We start from the raw sequence: 20,737 nt of genomic DNA, 5'->3' as shown, positions 1-20,737 counted from the left end.
CTCCACGCGTAAACAGCTTATGATACTCCCTTATTTAGCTTCTACACGCATCTTCAGTGACTAAGTGTCATCCAAACACGAGCAACACACATCAAACTTGCTGAAAATCCGTGAATATCATTTTCAAACCCGTGTTGCCCTGATTTCTTCCACGTGATTATCCAGCCAAATTCAGTCGAAACAATCACCCATACCATCTCTGTTATGATATATTACATGTTTCCACAAAGTTTCAGTGATTGAATCGCACAAAATCACGTCCAAAAGCAATCGAGAAAATCTGCCAGTGAAGAGCAAATATTTTCCCGCCAAAATATTTTTTTGAATTTGTGAAGAAGGTCACCCCTTATCCAGTGGTCGCCCCCTTATCCGTTGCTGGAGTCCGAATAACACATGTCCCTTGGGGTGCCTTTAGTAATTTTTCTGGGTTTCTCTGGTGCATTTCTGGGGTGTCTTTAGTACTCTATCCTAGGGTGTAAAACACCACTTTTCGAGCCAATTTCGCCGCAAGAGCTTATTTTTCCAAAAACATCTACAAAAACATAAAATAACACAATAAGTATTTAATCGAGTCTAACAATACAGAACATTGAGAACAAAATAGACACATAAATGCGTCTATCAAAGAGCCATAAATTATTTGTGAATCAATATTTTAGTTTCGTATAAATTTCTCGCTGATGCAATCTGATGGTTGATGCTTAGATTTAGTCTTTTGATGTGCCATGCTTAGGGTAAACCAGTGATATTTGCGATGCTAATACATACAATAGGTGATGTCAATAGAACGAACAATAAATAATTCATGGATTATGTTTCATTTCAGTAACTGAATAGAAGTTGTGGTGGATACTATAAACCCTGATTACGAATATTTCCTTTGGATTCATTCAATTAGTATTTTCTTCGTTTTTATTATTTTCTAAAAAAACCAAAAACATCTTTATTGGTTAAACGATTAGAGATATTGATTAGAGTATTTCCACCGCTCCTCGTGGGAACGACCCGTACTTGCCTATGTCTACTAGTTAGACACCGTGCGATTGCAGTTATCACATATAGGGTTCTTCCCGGATCCTATCAATCTTTGGCGCCGCAGCCGGGGAGTGGTTAAATTATACTCTCTGATTGATATCTTGTACATAGTTTATTTTTTTATTATTATTTTTTTTCTGTACATAATTTATTTTTTATTTTTCTTTTAGTTTTCTTTTAGTTCTTTTTACGCAGTTTGCTTGGAATTTTCCAGGTACCTTAGTTTGAAGTGCTACCAGCGAAAAGATGCACTCGCAAAGCTTTTGCAAGAGCCACTTGGAAGATCCACTAGAGGTATGATTTCGATGATGATAGTGTTATATGTGAATTCAATGCCTTATTAGACTCCACACCACTGCTAGACACTAATAAATGGAAACCCAAACTAGAACCTCTAATTTTTTCAGAGTCTCGACTAGTTCTATTAGACGAGAAAGCTCCGACCTTGACCCTTAAGTCATGAAGTTCTGAATATTTTTGTCTTGATGATATTGATAATGAAAACGTTTTAAATGATAATGGGTCTATGAGTCGTGATATTATTGCTCCATTGAGCTATTGTTACGCGGATGAATTTGAACCAATATTAGCTGCAGAAATCATTTCAGCTGATTTAGAACCTGATTTAGAGAGTGCTCTGCGAACAGAAATTTTCAAACAATCTGAACCTGTTGCTTATGGGAGTGATGTAATTTGCACTTACAATTTTCTAGTGGGAATGAATTTAAACATCTTTCTGGAGGTTTATAGTATTTGCAGGTGCATATTTTCAGCTGACCGGATTAGTTGGGATGATCCTCAACTTTTTAGACTCTATATATATTATTGGATGTCTACTTTGGGGTACCAACCTCACCTTGTTTGAGACTACATTCTATTGGCAAGTTGGGAAACAAATACATTTCGCTTCATGGGAGTCAACCCATCAGATTTGTTCCCTCTACTCTATCTCTTATTTTTATTGTTTATTTTTGTATTTCCCATCTTAATTTCTACATTGGATGACTCAATTACATTGAGGACAATGTAATGTTTAAGTGTGGGGGAGTGGGTAATTATCCATATTTTTGCAGGTTTTCACTTTTCTTAGAATTAAAAAAAATATATATAAAAAAAAAATCAATTGGATAATATCTCTGTTTTGCTCGAGGACTAGCAAAATATAAGTGTGGGGGTGTTGATAAGCATGTATATGCTAAATTTTATACCCATATTTATATTAGCTATGATACAATATTTTAGTTACTAATACTATTTTAGTGCTTTTGTAGAAAGTATAAGTGAATTCGATCATCCAACGAATAAATACCAAAGTGTGAGACTTAATGGTGTTTGCAACGAAAATGGAAAAATGTGGTTGGCCTGGTACTTCCATATATCAGCAACCACAATGATGAAATGTGGTTGGCATGGTATTTCCATGTATCAGCAACCACAATGATCAATTATGCTGGCCTGGTATTTCTATATATCAGCAACACTTATTATGCTGGCCTGGTATTTCCATGTATCAGCAGCCGGGTTGGCCTGGTATTTCCATGTATCAGCAACCACAATTATGAAATGGGGTTGGCCTGGTATTTCCATATATCAGCAACCACAATGATGAAATGAGGTTCGCCTGGTATTTCCATATATCAGCAACCACAATGAAAAAAATGACAAAATGTAGTTGGCATGGGATCTCCACATATATCAGCAGCATAAAATTGTTTCATAGGCGAGGCGCAAACGCAGCAAATGAATTGAAATCAAAGTGGGGTTGGCACATGCAAACTGAAAATGGGAGTATTTTATCTTTCTTACTTTATTACAAATATATTCCAACGGGAAAGATAATTTATTTACCATGTGAAGAATTAATTGAGGAATATTTACACGTGAGATTATTTTGGAAATAAAGTAACTCTTTCTTCATTTGGGAAATTTTGGAAATAAGGAGAGATTATTATTTCATTGGAAGAACGAGGTGGTAATACTATTTGGGGAAAGATACTGATGACGACATCAACTTGCATGCAAGATATTTTCAAAGAATAATTTATTTTGATTCTTTGATTAATGAAATAAAAGAAAGGGAAGGTTATAAGGAGGTAGGTCGGCTGGATTTTTGGGAGGCTACATGCCGAACAGAAACCGGAGAAGAGAAAAAGAGGCGACGACGTGTTTGAGAGCTCAAGAACAAGGGAATAAAACGACACCATCGGTTTAATCTTTCCTCTTTTGTTATTATTTTTGAAGGGTTTTAAGAAACCCATGATCATGTCTTGCTAGATTTTCATAACTAGGGTTTATATTGAAGCCACATTAAATATAGCTCAATTGAATTGAGTTATTTGACAAAGACTATTTTGATTTGAATAAATTAATTCCATGATTTTATTTATTGATTTAATGATAAAAATGAGTTGTTGCTTCACCAGTTTTATATAACCTTTGTGCGTAACTGTTAGGTTCATAAATACATTTTTTTGTCTCATTATTTGATAATTCCATGCTTGGGTTAATATCTTTGATGGGTTATGCTTAGAAGAGCCATAAATTATTTGTGAATCAATATTTTAGTTTCGTATAAAATTCTCGCTGATGCAATCTGATGGTTCATGCTTAGATTTAGTCTTTTGATGTGCCATGCTAAGGGTATACCAGTGATATTTGCGATGCTAATACATATAATAGGTGATGTCAATAGAATGAACAATAAATAATTCATGGATTATGTTTCATTTCAGTAACTTAATAGAAGTTGTGGTGGATACTATAAACCCTGGTTACGGATATCTAGCAAGACATGATCATGGGTTTCTTAAAACCCTTCAAAAATAATAACAAAAGAGGAAAGATTAAACCAATGGTGTCGTCTTCTTCCCTTGTTCTTGAGCTCTCAAACACGTCGTCGCCTCTTTTTCTCTTCTCTGGTTTCTGTTCGGCATGTAGCCTCCCAAAACTCCAGCCGGCCTACCTCCTTATAACCTTCCCTTTTTTTTATTTCATTAATAAAAGAATCAAAATAAATTATTCTATGAAAATATCTTGCATGCAAGTTGATATCTTCATCATTATCTTTCCCCAAATAGTATTGCCACCTCATTCTTCCAATGAAATAATAATCTCTCCCTATTTCCAAAATCTCCCAAATGAAGGAGTTATTTTATTTCCAAAATAATCTCACGTGTAAATATTCCTCAATTAATTCTTCACATGGCAAATAAATTATCTTTCCCGGTGGAATATTTGTAATAAAGTAAGAAAGATAAAATACTCCCATTTTCAGTTTGCATGTGCCAACCCCACTTTGATTTCAATTCATTTGCTGCGTTTGTGCCTCGCCTATGAAACAATTTTATGCTGCTGATATATGTGGAGATACCAGGCCAGCTACATTTTGTCATTTTTTTCATTGTGGTTGCTGATATATGGAATACCAGGCCAACCTCATTTCACCATTGTGGTTGCTGATATATGGAAATACCAGGCCAACCCCATTTCAAAATTGTGGTTGCTGATACATGGAAATACCAGGCCAACCCGGCGGCTGATACATGGAAATACCAGGCCAGCATAATAAGTGCTGCTGATAGATAGAAATATCAGGCCAGCATAATTGATCAATGTGGTTGCTGATACATGGAAATACCAGGCCAACCACATTTCATCATTGTGGTTGCTGATATATGGAAGTACCAGGCCAACCACATTTTTCCATTTTCGTCGCAAACACCATTAAGTCTCACATTTTGCTGTTTATTCGCTGGATGATCGAATTCACTTGTACTTTCTACAAAAGCACTAAAATAGTATTAGTAACTAAAATATTGTATCATAGCTAATATAAATATGGGTATAAAATGTAGCAAATACATGCTTATCAACACCCGCACACTTATATTTTGCTAGTCTTCGAGCAAAACAGAGATATTATCCAATTGATTTTTTTTTATATATATTTTTTTAATTCTAAGAAAAGTGAAAACCTTCAAAAATATGAATACTTACCCACTAAAAAAATTGATAGGATCCGAAAAGAACCCTATATGTGATAACCGCAATTGTACGGCGTCTAACTAGTAGACATAGGCATGTACGGGTCGTTCCCACGAGGAGCGGTGGAAATACTCTAATCGTTTAACCAATAAAGATGTTTTTGGTTTTTTTAGAAAATAATAAAAACGAAGAAAATAAAGTAAACTAATTGAATGAATCCAAAGGAAATATTCGTAACCAGGGTTTATAGTATCCACCACAACTTCTATTCAGTTACTGAAATGATACATAATCCATGAATTATTTATTGTTCGTTCTATTGACATCACATATTATATGTATTAGCATCGCAAATATCACTGGTATACCCTAAGCATGGCATATCAAAAGACTAAATCTAAGCATGAACCATCAGATTGCATCAGCGAGAAATTTATACGAAACTAAAATATTGATTCACAAATAATTTATGGATCTTCTAAGCATAACCCATCAAAGATATTAACCCAAGCATGGAATTATCAAATAATGAGACAAAAAAATGTATTTATGAACCTAACAGTTACGCACAAAGGTTATATAAAACCTTTGTGACTGAATTGTCCTCAATTTTCAGTATTGTTGGCACTCGATTTTCTACTTATGATGGTGTTTTATGTGTTTGTAGGTATTTTTGGAAAATAAACATTTTTGGAAAATTCGGCTCGAAAAGTTGGCATAGGCACCCGGAGGACACATGTTATTCGGACTCTCAGTTTTGGATAAGGGGCACCCCAGGGAGCCAACTACTAATCGCACCCCATTACTGGTTAAGGGGGCTCCATCTTCTTCCTTGATTTGAAAAGAAAAAATTGGCTGGAAATTTGGTTTCAACGGTAAAGGATTTATTATCTTTAAGATAAAAATATCTTCTTGCCTTACAAACATGAAGTTTTGAAGAAAAAGGAAGTTATCTTGTATTAAACAAGAAAGATATCCTTAGAAGATTTTATCTTAGATTTTATTCTGCGAATTAAAGAAGACATGGGTTTAGTAAAGACATGTATAGAATAAAGAGAAAGAAAAATTCCTGAAGATATTTTTAGTTAAAAAGAAGAAGATTTTGGAGTTATGGAAGAATATATTTGAGTGATGTGTATTTGTGTGTATAAATAGAGAGCTAGAGAGCATATTTGGGGAGAGTTTGGGAGAGAAAAGAAAATCACTGCTTTAATAATTTTCTCACATTTTTATCATTTGTAAACCACTTTTTGAGCCATGAATAAATATTTTAAGTGTGTTTTCGACGTGATGAGCTAATCCCCAACACTGGGACGACGGAGGAAGATGAGTGTCATACATGGTTCAGATTATTTAATTCTTTTTAAGACTTTTGCATTAATTTTAATTGAAATCTGATTTGAATTAATTGGTTGTCATTTAATTTGATGAAGTATGCTTAGCTTAAATGTTTTGATTCATCATGCTTAGGATTTACAACTAATCTTTTGAAAATCTACCTTGGCAAAATCAGAGTCCATGTTACTTTTATTTATTGAGCTTTAATTATTGAGAATAAATAAATCGAACCCTATGTTATGAATTCAACGAAATCCTAGTCCCAGTAACTCTCTTCATCTTGTGACAATATTTTGTATATATTTTTCTTTTATTTTAGTTTATTAATTCTTAAAATCAATCTCATCAAGTCTGAGTGAACGACAACCTTCTTACCATTATATAAAATTCGATTAAATTTTTGGCGTCGTCGACGCGGGCTTGTTTATAGATTTGTTTTTAAGTTTTATTTTTATTATTTTTGTTCTTTTTTACGCCTTTTGTTATTTCTTGTTTGTTTTCAGATTTGGAGCTGAACTAAAGAAAAAGGAAGAAAGTGTTGAAAACAAAAGCAAAACCAAAGAAGGAAAGAAAAGAGGAATCCAAAAGGAGTGAAGAAGAACATTTTTTGTATATAGATATTTTATTTTTAGAAACTGTAAATAGAGAATTAATTTTTGTAATTTTTTATTTTTGGACCTTTTGAACTTTATTTTTGGAACATTGGACATTATTATTTTTGAAACTCTAAGGAAGGGTTTATTTAAATAAAACTGTTGCAGGGAAGGACGACAATTACGATACTGTCTCGGCCCCTCAGGTTCGTACACTGACATTGGAGTCGGTGGCCTGAGTTGACTTCAACGGTTCATCACCCGTCTGGTTCGGGAGGTAAGACTCTATCCACCCACGAATCCCCTGTCAGTGGGTTTTATTTTGTGTTAAGAATGTCGAACTGGTTATATAATAGCCAATACAACGAATATCCGACTGAACAAAATGGACATTACTACTTTGACCATAGTGTGAATAGTGATTGGGAACATCCACCTATTGAAAGTTTCTCATACCACGGTGAGCCTAATTACTATTCGCACACCCCCGGGTTATACGAGCAAAACGATCCTCCTATTTCTCTAGAAGAGTCTCTCAAGAGTTTCAATGAGTCAACACAGAAGTTTCACTTATTTATGAAGGAGACTTACAATATTCCGCTTCCAGAAGAGTCCGTAGAGCAGTCAACTAAGATGTCTCTAGAAGAGTCCCTCAAGCAATTTACTGAGAGTACAAATAGGATTGTGGAAAAATTTTCTCAACGTAGTCTTAAATTCCAATATAGTGTTCCCAATACCACCCTTGAAAATAAGGATAGTTTTTATTCACATAATCAAGATGACGAGGTTAGAATTGGTAAGCACTACTTGTTTAGATGAGGTTCGATCATTTTCATATAATGATGATTATGATGAGGATAATATTGATGAAGAATCAGAAATATCTAGCCATAGTGATCAGGAATTTGTTACTCCGGTTGAGCTTTATAATAATAATAATTAGTACAAATCCAAATAATTTTAATAATTATTCACCTATTCAAAAGGACGAGGATTTGACTAGAAATATCCCCGTTGTAGACGATGTAGTTTTTCCTTTTCACGAAGCCAACGAAGGTTTAGACGAACGAGTTTATTTTGAGTCTAGCGATTTAGAAACAATAGTCTTAGACAAAGAAAGTGAACTCGTAGAGATGAGTGAAGATGAACCCGACTTAGAAGAATCAATTGACCATTTCTAAGAATCTGATGACCTGGAAATTAGGGAAGTTGTGACTAGTCTTTCTAGAGACACTGAAAACTCTAAATTTGGAGGTGATTATCATTCTTTGTGTGCTTTAACTCTTAGAAAGGTCCCTCACTTGGGACTTGACATATGTGCCTCAACCATTTTACAAGATTATCTTCATACGCGTTTTCCCGAACCTAATAATGTCCAGGAAGAAGTTCAGTTGTTAGAAACCCATCCTCTGGTTGATGTGGTTTACCCAGGTTATGATACCCAGATTGATTTTGTTTTCCCACCAAAAACTTATATTCCAATTGTGGGAACGTTTGAATTTGAAATGTGTCAGTTATTGAGTTTTAAGACTAAACCTAATTACTTTAGGAGATTAGGGTCGACACATTTGTTTAAGGAACACCACCACTCTCATTGTGGTCAGATGTGTGAGTCAAATCTGATTGACTTAGAGGATCCCCAGTTATTCAGGTTATTATTATGTGCTTCTAAGTTTTTATTTGAGTTTTTCCAGACTCTAGAACCTGAACATTTGGGTCTAACTTATGAGGAAATGAACCCATGGAAATATTTTATCTAGACCCTATTATAGAACCTGAACATGAACCACAGCTAGATGTAGTTGTCTTAAACAAGAAACTAGACAAGGTTGTGCTTTATTTGTTAATTTTCTTGGCATGTTGCAGATTCTTTTTACTTGTGATAGCTCTATTTGGTTTTGGTGATCCGCAGTTATTCCGGCTATTACTTTATGATTCTATAAGGTGACTGATCCTTTCTTGTTCTGGCTGAAGACGTTAAACTTAGCACTTCTTGGGAGGTAACCCAATCTCATGCAATACGATAATATCTTTCCTTAACTCTTTTGCTTCAAATGGTAACATTTTCTCCTTGTTCATATGCTTTTAATTTTATCTTTAGAACATTGAGGACAATGTTAGATTTAAGTTTGGGGTATGGGAGAAACTTTTTAGTTGCAATAAATAAACTCCAGAGCCTAGAAATTTATGTTTACTAAGGATGGCACTAACCAATCTAAGTGGATGGAAGCATCTTGGTTATAGGAGTTGAGGAACCAATCTGATTAGATGGAAACATCTAAAGAGTCTATTCATAAAAGCACATAGCTCACGTGTTAGATTTTTTTTTTAAAAAAAACATGGTAGTTTCGCCATATCTCGTTGAATCCTTTTCACCTTCTGTTTTTATTTTCTTATAAGTGATTGGGTGAAATAGAGTGATTGAGATAAAAAAAAAAAAAGAGACCAGACCATCAGACCAACCGGAATAAATTAAATAAAGTCGACCACTGGAGCCCTTGTATATTCCAGTTGTGTTGACCTAGAGTTAGGATTATTACCCGCTGGTTTCCTTGTATATGCCAGCTGTGCTGATATTAGTCAGACCGCTATTTCAGTCCATTAGGATGGGTTCACCTTAGTCAACATCAAAACCATCTATGTTTTTCTCTACATCCATCTTCTTAATCTTTCCATGTGATTGGTTGACTCCGGTTATGATGTACAAAAACTATCTGTGTAGAGCTCTGTCACTTATATGAATTTTAGTATGCTTGAGTGCAAACTCGTGTACAACAATTGGAATTTCGCATCAGGGTACTTCCTCCTATAGTCAATGAGAGTATGCCAACCACAGAGATTCTTTAGTGCCTTCCAAGGTTTTGCGTATATAGCTAGGGTCCGGAGTAAAGGTTTTGTGGGTACACCTCTGGTAAACCCTCCGGAGACAACACTCCGCCGCTAGAGCCACCTAGCGGTTTAACGACTTGCTGCACGTGCTAAGTGTAGTCATTTTTATTTTTCTAGATTAGATTTGCTCGAGGACTAGCAAATAATAAGTTTGAGGGTATTTGATAGACACATTTTTGTGACCAAATTGTCCTTAATTTTCAGTATTGTTGGTACTCGATTTTCTACTTATTATGGTGTTTTATGTGTTTGTAGGTATTTTTGGAAAGTAAACATTTTTGGAAAATTCGGCTCGAAAAGTTTGTATAGGCACCCGAAGGACACATGTTATTCAGACTCTCAGTTTTGGATAAGGGGCACCTAACTGATAAGGGGCACCCCAGGGAACCAACTGTTAATCGCACCCCATTACTGGTTAAGGGGGCTCCATCTTCTTCCTTGATTTGAAAAGAAAAAATTGGCGGGAAATTTGGTTTCAACGGTAAAGGATTTATTATCTTTAAGATAAGAATATCTTCTTGCCTTACAAACATGAAGTTTTGAAGAAAAAGGAAGTTATCTTGTATTAAACAAGAAATATATCCTTAGAAGATTTTATCTTAGATTTTATTCTGCGAATTAAAGAAGACATGGGTTTAGTAAAGACATGTATAGAATAAAGACAAAGAAAAATTCCTGAAGATATTTTTAGTTAAAAAGAAGAAGATTTTGGAGTTATGGAAGAATATATTTGAGTGATTTGTATTTGTGTGTATAAATAGAGAGCTAGAGAGCACATTTGGGGAGAGTTTGGGAGAGAAAAGAAAATCACTGCTTTAATATTTCTCACATTTTTATCATTTGTAAACCACTTTTTGAGCCATGAATAAATATTTTAAGTGTGTTTTCGACGTGATGAGTTAATCCCCAACACTAGGACGACGGAGGAAGATGAGTGTCATACATGGGTCAAATTATTTAATTCTTTTTAAGACTTTTGCATTAATTTTAATTGAAATATAATTTGAATTAATTCGTTGTCATTTAATTTGATGAAGTATGCTTAGGTTAAATGTTTTGATACATCATGCTTAGGATTTACAACTAATCTTTTGAGAATCTACCTTGGCAAAATCAGAGTCCATGTTACTTTTATTTATTGAGATTTAATTGTTGAGAATAAATAAATCGAACCCTATGTTATGAATTCGACGTAATCCTAGTCCCAGTAACTCTCTTCATCTTGTAACAATATTTTGTATATATTTTTCTTTTATTTTAGTTTATTAATTCTTAAAATCAATCTCATCAAGTCCGAGTGAACGACAACCTTCTTACTATTATATAAAATTCGATTAGTAAACACTATTAGAGAATTTCATTCTCTGTTCTTTCCCTATGGTGTAGACGTGATATTGTAACTGCATGTGGAGGATGACTTTTAAATAAGTCTTAATAATATTTATAGTTTCAATTTAAGATTGAAGTGGGGTGTAGCAGTAAACACTCTTGATGGAACTCACCTATCTGAGTGAGGAAGTGGGTCGCTTCCTATGAGAATATGAGCTAATTCTCTAGAGCATTCTGAGAAATAGGATATGTCCAGGGCCAAAGCGGACACAACGACACGAGCTTGGCAGCAACCTTGGAGATATCATGCGTGGTTGTCATCGCGAATTACATCAAACACTAGCAGTTCAAGACATCGCGTTCACTGTCTCTAGCAAGTAGTTCCGGTAATATATCACTAAGCAAAGGTTCAAGACCTCATGGACACCTCTGCCTAAAATGGTATTTCCTACGTTTTTATGTCATTTTTGTTTTTTATCGAAATTTAATTCATTTTGAGAAAATGAGTTTTATCTTGTTTTGATGGTTTTGGTATTCATGGAACTTAGGACCTAAGGGTCACTAAGGGTTCACTAGTTCATGCATTTTCACTTTGGTGAAAGAAACCTTTAGTCTCACCTGTGAGAAACTAAAGATGAAAGATCTCTATACTATATGATTTTTACAATCCATAGTATGATCCTGGGGTCAACACACTATTGTGTGAGGGAGAGGATGTTAGAATTGCTAGTATGACTTCAACATGCACGATCCTTCTGTCTGTTCAGTCCGTTCGGGTCATGAGATTGGGATGTTGATTTACCAAGATCTATCTGTGTTTCATGTTTTATCGAGGTTTTCATTCATGTGGGGGATTGTTGGAAACAATATTTATTAATTATTATTTTTAAGGTTTTTAACTAAATAAAACTAATTTTTGTTTTCTTTGTGAATGAAAATCTTATTAGTCCTACATCGGGAAGTTCCCCTTCTTAAGTTGTATTATTCGATTATATAAACAAATTCTCTACTTTTGTAAAATATATGGGAAAGGGGTTTCTCTATAATTTAGAGAGACCCTCAAAGGAAAATTATTTTATATTGTTTTCTTTAGCGTTCGCGATTTTCCTTAACGGTTTTTCGGAGTTGCTAAGCTCAAGTTGAGCATCTACTACATATGCTAGTAGTAGGTGTAGTGGGGTGTTTTATCCTGGAGATATCCGTCCTGTGAGGGCTATAGCATCACTCTTGAGTGTAGCCGAGCGCTAAAGTCTTAAGGACAGCGTGTTGAACACATGTCTCACTCAGTTTTTCCAAAGTTTTGTTTTGTTGTTGTTGGGAGATCTGGGGGCTCGTCCGTTTCGCCAAATTGATCACTTCCATAATAAAGGAGCTAAATATTATGAACTTTTGCTTATTTGATTTTTCCTTGTTTTTGAATATTGCACCCAACAATAATAGGTTTGGTGGAAGAAGGTTTAAGCTCCATGATTACTAAAGGGGACACCAGTAATAATGGGATACTAATCCAAAAAATCAGGATTGTTTTGTTTTATATTAATTGGTACCCTATCAGCACTGGTATCCCTATAGCAATCTTGTTAAGATTCTTTGATGAGATGGTTCACAAAGATTAAGCCAAATTCAGAGCATCCAGGTGTAATGGTCGAGGTCGACCTTCTTGCCCGCACAGGAAAATTGGACAAAACCGTGGTGTTCATCGAGGTGCTGGGGTGCTTTGCTTGGTGCTTGTAGGATTCACTCAAATGTTGAGATGGCAGGAAGTGGCTAAGAAGGTACTACGACAAGACCCAAACCATGTTGGCCATTATCGTTTTGTTATCCAACATATACAGTAATGGATGAGAAATGGACAGTTGCAAGAATCTGAAATCTGGCAAGGACAGGACAAATCAGGATACCTGGACAATGTTGGATCCAGATTGAAGGCAAAGTCTATACACCTTTACAGCTGCGTTCACATCCAGAGTCTAAGCATGTATATCAGTTGTAAAGAGAAATTGGGGTGATTTGAAAGAGGAAAATCAAATTCCTTGCATCTATATATTGCATGAAGTGTAGTTCCGAGAAACAATATATATATATAATTCGATAAAGAAACTAGAAAGAAAACGCTCAAACGAAAGACTCTAAAGGAGAGTTTTATGATCAAATACGTGTTGGAAACAATTTGCCCACATGGAGTTTAGGGGAAAAGGAAAACAATGAATACACCACTTTGGTATTTTAAGCATCCTACAAAATTTAGAAAAAAGAGGCAAATTCAACAAAAAAAGGTTATCAAATGGCAATATAGTAGAGTGGATTCACTGGAATGGTTCACCAGGCTTCTTACCAAATGTGGGTACCATATTTATCATTTGCTGTACAAGCATAGATACATCTGGGAATAGTCCAAAGGACGATTGAAGAACTATAACTGCTGGTCGAGATAATGTACTTGCGCCTTTGGAGACTTCTCTCCACCAGCCAAATATCCTGTCAACCACAAAGTGCTGCGTGTCAACCATCCTTTTTGTGCTTCCGTGTTTGCTTCCGTACTCTTACGCTCCTCCTCAGGTAAGATGTCAACCCACCTCTTTGCCATGAATTCTTTGACAGCTTCAACTCCTTGCTCCACAATCTCCATAGGAGGGATGAAAAGTGGATTCTGATCCAAGTTAAGTTTGGTTAGACTGTCCAGGCGGCCAAATGTATCAGGAAGAGCACTGATCTGGTTGTTACTAACATCTATCTCTTTGAGGTTGATCAACTCTCCAAATGTGAGAGGAAGCTCTGTAAAGTCGCTGAAGTTACTGCTCACATTAAGAATCTCGAGATTAGTCAAGAGGCCAATAGCGTTTGGAAGACCACGTAGCTCATTGAAGTGGGCATCTAGATGGCGTAATGACTTCATTTCACAAATGGAACTGGGAAGAAAACGAATTTTATTGAGACCGACCAAGAGCTTCTGCAGATTCACCAATTCACCTATTTTAGTTGGCAGATATGTCAACTGGTTAAAGCTTGCTTCCAGCTCCACTAATGATCTGCATTATAAAGCACTGCTCTACTTAGGGAATGACTCGAGTTCTGAGAAGAATTGAAAGATGTATTTCTTAATTGATATTTAGAAAGATAAAATTGGTTTCCAAGGAAAACAAAGAATTAATAGATGACCTGCAATTGATAATACTGTCAGGGAGGGCCTTCAGCTTGTTAGTGGATACATTCAAGTATTTTAGATTCACCAACAACCCAATAGAATCTGGCAATGACTCCAGAATGTTCGATGAAAGATTCAGATCCTCCAGCTTTTCCAGTCCTGAGATTGAATCAGGGATGACCTGTCCCCCATACATACGCGTGCCACATAGTCAGGAAACATGATAAATCTAACATAAGTAATAACTACAAAAATGATGAGAAGAACTACATACATTCCAAAACTGTAAAAGCTCCTTCTCCAGCTATTTTTTGAGTCATGTAATTTGTTAACCGTAAGTTAATAATTCTTGTTTAGTTTGGAGATCTTAACTTTAAAATTTTATACAGATGATAGTGTCCAGTAAACTATTTCACTACCAAGCTTACAAAACCGGACTTGAAACCTTATATATACAGTAAATGCTCAAAAGTGGTAAACTAAAGCTTGAACATCTGCAAACTCTATGTCAAGGATGACCTCAATTTTGGAATTAAAAATCAACATAAGCAGTAGCTCAACCCTATCTTCCGAACTAGACATTCAGTCATCATCCACAATAATTTGCAAAATACCAACCAGGTTCAAGCAGCACAATATCACTTTATAAATAAAAAAACAAGGTCAACCCTCCAAGATCTTGAGAACTTTCTATGTTTTGTACTCACAATACAACTCCGTGGGTCTAAGTTTTCCACAAAGATCACTTTGTGGTCATGTCCGATTCCATGATTCCAAATTTTCTACAAAGTTCAATTCTACTTATACACGAAAATCATGATCAAGAATTTCATTCCATAGTTTATACATACAAAGAGCAATTCTACTCATCAGCAGTTCCTCGATGTTACCTAAAATCATTTAAATGACAGCGAAATTCAAAAACTCCAAACTCTACAGAAATACTAACCTCGAGCTGATTAGTAGAAAGATCAAGAGAAACTAATCCACGGATCTTTCCAAACTCCTCAGGAAGATACCTCAATTCACGATCACACAACACAACTCTTTCAAATTCTTTACTTAAACCTTCTTGCAAAATTCTCACGACTTCTTCATTCATTTCTTCATCAGCACGATCCATCCTTTCCTCCTCCACCACTCCCTTGCCTTTTCTCTCCCCTGAAGAGGCCAATCGATAAATCTTAAGCAATCTTTCTTCAGCATTTTTCAACAATAATTCATAAGATTCATGCATTTCATCTAATTTAATCACAGCTTCATATATCTTCCTTTCTTTCTCAGCTACGATTCTCATTTCTCTCTCAAGGTCAGCGGCATTAGGTAATTTCGACTCTGTTTCAATTTCCTGAATCTGATTCAATAAATTTGATTCAATTTCAGAAATCTTAAATTTAGCTGAATCAACTGATTCATGATCTGGTCGTTCGCCCAATGCTTTGAGAATTGATCTTGTTTGTGATACATCAGATACAGCTGCTGTCATTGCTGATAAAACTTCTGGATCTTTTAAGTGTGGCATATCAACCATTAATTCTACTTCTCTATTGATAGAACTTTCTGATCTCATGGTTAATTTCGATCCTCCTGCTGCTGCTGATGGTGATGCCGATGAACTTGATTGTGATGCTTGTTGTTCGATATCGATATCATCAAAATCTGAATAACTTGGATGTTTTGGAACAAGTGAAGGAATTCGATTCATTACATACGACAGAATTGGGTGTGTTTTAGGGTTGGGATCCATTTTTCCTGAAACCAAGAAAATTGTGGGGAAGAAAGTTGGAATCGAGAGAGTTAAAAGAAAATTAGGGTTATTTTGTATTTGGGCGACGAAGAAAACAATTTTAGCTGATTTACCAGTAAAACCTAATTGTAACTGTCGAATAATAAGCACTGACTTTTACTTTCATTTTTTTAGTTTTTCTTTTCGTTTCCTCCTGACGATGGATGAGATAAACATGCCCTAGACACGTAATAGATATGGGACGAAATCGAAGATCTGGTCCCAAACAAATTCGCCACGTGTAATGATATCATCTTGCGTGAAAGCTCCGTTGACGGTTAATGTCATGATGAAGCGGCGTAGTCCATTTTTGGGCACATTCTCGGACAAATTTGTTGGTTGGTCCACAAAATCCGACCCACCTTATCCTCTAACAATTCTGAAAACTCCTAGGTATTCAATTAGGATATGTCAGGATTCATGAAATATCTGAGTTATTCATTTAGGATATGTCAGGAATCTTTAAATATCCGAGGTATTCAATTCATTTAAGATTTTTTAAGATAGTTGAGGAGAAGGATATATCAGGATTGTTATGGATATTTATAGGCAAATTATGCATATTATTATCTCGTTATAATCTCAATCCAAACCACAAGAGTTACACGGATTGTAGTGGACAATTTTTTTTCTTTTTTTTATCACATCATACTATGTATTTTCCCCACCACTACCATACACCACCAACCAACACTAGCACCACCATCGCCACCGACCACCAACAACCACCACTACTAACCACCACCATCGGCACCACACACCACCAACACTAGCGCCACCACCACCAACAACCACCACTGTCGACCATCGTCATCGACCACCACCAACAACAACCACCACCACCACTACAAATACCACACACCGCCAGCCCCACACACCACCACCATCACCTCAATTTTAGTGATGGTTTTTTTTTTGAAAGGGAAAAATGATCTTCACTTCTTATAAATCTAAATTAATCTTAACTCAATCCAATATAATCCAAATTATATATCTATAAGAATCTATAAGATTCTTTTAAGAAACCTTATAAATCTACTAGATTCAGGTAAACTAGTATATGTTCTTATCCATATAAATCCCGATCCAATACACCCCTGTTAGTGTGAAACCAATTGATTCACGTCCTCAAAGCTTTTCGTGTGAACAAAAACGATTTTCCCTAAAATCTCTTAGTTCTTCTTCCGTCTCCGTTCTTCATGTTTCTGATCTGTAAAAAATCCACAAAAAACTTGATCTGCAATCAAATTACGAGGTAATGATCAAAAACTAGATTTATAATTAAGAAACTATACGAAATACTCAAAAACCCTATTTTTTTGAAGAATCATATCCACAAAACCCTAGTTTACTAAGAAGAATTAGCATAATACGAGATTCTTCTCCCAAAAATCGGTAAAAGATTGTGATTTTGAAGAACAAGGTACTCCCGATTCTGAAACAGCATCAAAGAAGAAGAAGAAATTTGTTGATACTCAACCAACATCAAAGAAACCTGGGATTTCTGCCAAAAAATCTATTGTTTCTAATTTTAAAAATACAATCCAATAGGTGTAATGTTTTCAGTTTTATTTTTGTTGATTTTTTATACCAATTTTCTATATGATCCTAGAGTACATATCAGTGTGTACTATTAAATTCTTGATATGTACTGCTTAAACTCTTCTACTGCATGTTTATGTATGATCTTACAATACATATTCATAAGTACTGCATATATTAATTGTGTATGATCCTACAGTACATGTTGATATGTACTGCTAAAAACCCTAGTTTATAGTTGATATATGTACTGTTGATGTACTTAGTTCTTGAATTAGTACATATTAACATGTATTGCTGGGTATATATATGACCAGTGCAATAAATATGCACTAGGTAAACTTTTTATGCTTCTTATGTGCTAGGTCAACCCCCAGTACATATTGATATCCAGAACACACTATCTTGACTTTGATTGAAACTAGTTCCGTAACGAACCGGTGCTCGAACATCAGTCGTCATAAACTTTGATCTCTCTTTCAAAGGTTGCTGGAAGAATCATCAACTTACTTCGATCATATCTCCAATTATATCAGTAGAAATGCCATGGTTCTGGTTTTTTATTTTATGATGAATTTGATTTAATCTATTTAGTGTGTATACCACAAAGAATACGAGTATCCGAAGAAGAAACTTTTTGTTGCAAAGAAGAGGAAGACCTTTGTTAGTCGGCAAGAACAAGTAGAACCCAGCAACAGTCGGATATTAATATGTACTGTCAGATATTTGGATTACTTGCGTAGTAGGTATGTATCAACATGTACTACCTTGAAAAAACTGACTGTACATATTGATATACACTAACGGAAAAACTGACTTCTAATAGATCAATACATACTAATATGTAGTATTGTTAATGAAAAAGCGGGGGTCTAACAACCTCACCCAATATTTCAATTACCAATCTTTATGGACTAACTCCAATATACTTTCTAGAGAATCAACTAGACAGTCAGACTCAATCTAGATAAAAGTATATCAAAGAGTTAATATCTCAATCTCTCGATTTGAACTTTACTCAAGCAAATGGAAATCTGCGAGTCTTTATCAAATACTAGAGAGATAAACTTGGATGGTACCAAAGACCAATATCCAAGTGCCAATCAATTTAAATCAACAACCAAAGGTTGGATAATCTAATTGATTGATATTAACGCACAACCTGTGATATTTCAATTATATAAAAAAATATAACGCGGAATAAAAATAACACAGACACCAGAAATTTTGTTAACGAGGAAACTGCAAATGCAGAAAAACCCCGGGACCTAGTCCAGATTGAACACCACATTGTATTAATCCGCTACAAATACTAGCCTACTACAAACTAACTTCGGTCTGGACTGTAATTGAACCCTAATCAATCTCATAATGATTCAAGGTACAGTTGCGCTCCTTAAGTCTCCGATCCCAGCAAGATACTACGCACTTGATTCCCTTAGCTGATCTCACCCACAACCAAGAGTTGCTACGACCCAAAGTCGAAGACTTTAATAAACAAATTTGTATCACACAGAAAAGTCTACGATAATGGATAAATTTGTCTCCCACAGATACACCTAAGAGTTTTGTTCCTTCTTTTGATAAAATCAAGGTGAACACGAACCAATTGATAACCCGGACTTATATTCCCGAAGAACAACATAGAATTATCAATCACCTCACAATAATCTAAATCGTATGGTAGCGAAACTACATATTGCGGAATCACAAACGATGAGACGAAGATGTTTGTGATTTCTTTTTATCTTGCCCTATCGGAGATATAATCTCAAGTCAATTATTCAACTGAACTCATATGGTAGAAAATGGCAAGATCAGATCGCTCAACTACAAGAGAAGTAGTTTCGTCTGGCTTCATAATCCCAATGAAGTCTTTCAGTCGTTAACCTACAGGGTATCGAGAAGAAACCTAAGGTTAAAGGAGAACCGACTCTAGCAAAACCAACTTGTATCACACAGGAGGTGTGGGGATTAGTTTTTCCAGTTGCTAGATGTCTCCTTTATATAGTTTTCAAATTAGGGTTTGCAATCTAAGTTACCTTGGTAACAAAGCATTCAATATTCACCGTTAGATGAAAAACCTGATTTAACCAAGCTAATATATTTCAACCGTTAGATCGAAACTTAGCTTGTCACACACAAATAAAATGTATTTCATTTAGGTTTGAGTAACCGTACCTGTACACTTGGTTGGTTCACAAATAGTTAACCAATGGTTAGCCATATGAGCACTTTCATATTAACCGTATTCATCTTCTTCACAACTAGTTCAAATGACTTCAAAAGAACTAGTTGAAAAGTTGTTCAATTGCTTAGGTATTTATGCATAGACACATTTGAAACAAAATCGGTTTGATTCACTCGAATCAATTCATGAAAAATATAACCACGGTTTGCAAAGATTGCATTCCTTATTGATTTATTGTTAAAGTTCATGAACTTACAATTTGAGAAATATAACTAGCTTGGGTATGCGTATGGGTACGTGTACCATAGCTACCGGATTTGAGTTTACAAACTCAGCAGAAATTTTCTGTCGAAAACTTCCATGGGTACGCGTACTTAAGGTGACTGGTTTAACAGTTTGCAAACTTACAAACTCAGTAGAAATTTTCGGTTCGAAAACTTCCGCTGGTACGCGTACCCAACGTGTCTCCTTCACCAATACCATATGCACACACTTGGTTTCCGACATATGGATTTATACACTAATGTGCGAACACACTATATATGCTTATAACCATAGTTGGTTACGTAATCTCAACTCTACATTTCAATCATTAAAACATTCTTCTATAATGTTATAACAGTCGTTATTCACAACTATCGTCATCAAAGCTATTTTCAAGATTGAAACGTCATCATGACTTTCGTCACGGGTTAAGATGAAAAGTGGTTAAAGCGAAAGCTTACCAATACATATTTCGATAAAAAGATAGGCGAGTAAACTCGGCTCGAAATAGGAAATGTGTATCTATGAAAAGTATCATACTTATACGAATTTGTCTCAAGAATAGGAGATAGGGAGGTAGATTTTTGAGTGATAGATAATTTCAATTCTCCACATACCTTTTAGTCCGATGAAGTTCCACC

General features: G+C 35.3%; 1 protein-coding gene across 1 annotated transcript; it reads right to left on the bottom strand.

Annotated features, from left to right (window-relative positions):
- Positions 1–13,293: 13,293 nt before the first annotated feature.
- On the bottom strand, positions 13,294–16,245 carry LOC113276186 (plant intracellular Ras-group-related LRR protein 9-like). Its single transcript, XM_026525757.1, has 3 exons — positions 15,263–16,245; positions 14,328–14,494; positions 13,294–14,197 (listed from the first exon to the last, which is right to left on the bottom strand). Exons 1-3 carry the CDS (start codon positions 16,058–16,060, stop codon positions 13,582–13,584), a joined length of 1,581 nt encoding a protein of 526 aa, XP_026381542.1. The 5' UTR covers positions 16,061–16,245; the 3' UTR covers positions 13,294–13,581.
- Between the last annotated feature and the right edge of the window lie 4,492 nt (positions 16,246–20,737).

The sequence above is a fragment of the Papaver somniferum genome, chromosome 4 (assembly GCF_003573695.1).
Source record: "Papaver somniferum cultivar HN1 chromosome 4, ASM357369v1, whole genome shotgun sequence".
Classification (NCBI taxonomy): domain Eukaryota; kingdom Viridiplantae; phylum Streptophyta; class Magnoliopsida; order Ranunculales; family Papaveraceae; genus Papaver; species Papaver somniferum.
Note: the sequence above shows the minus strand (reverse complement) of the source record. Positions and strands in the feature narration are given on the sequence as shown.

What these genes read in the sequence shown, in the direction of transcription:
- LOC113276186 (XM_026525757.1), bottom strand. Translation starts at nt 16,060, where the DNA reads ATGGATCCCAACCCTAAAACACACCCAATTCTGTCGTATGTAATGAAT. An exon ending in TTTCTACTAATCAGCTCGAG is followed by an intron (nt 14,495 to 15,262) that starts GTTAGTATTTCT and finishes TATGGGGGACAG; the next exon opens with GTCATCCCTGATTCAATCTC. An exon ending in GACAGTATTATCAATTGCAG is followed by an intron (nt 14,198 to 14,327) that starts GTCATCTATTAA and finishes TTTATAATGCAG; the next exon opens with ATCATTAGTGGAGCTGGAAG.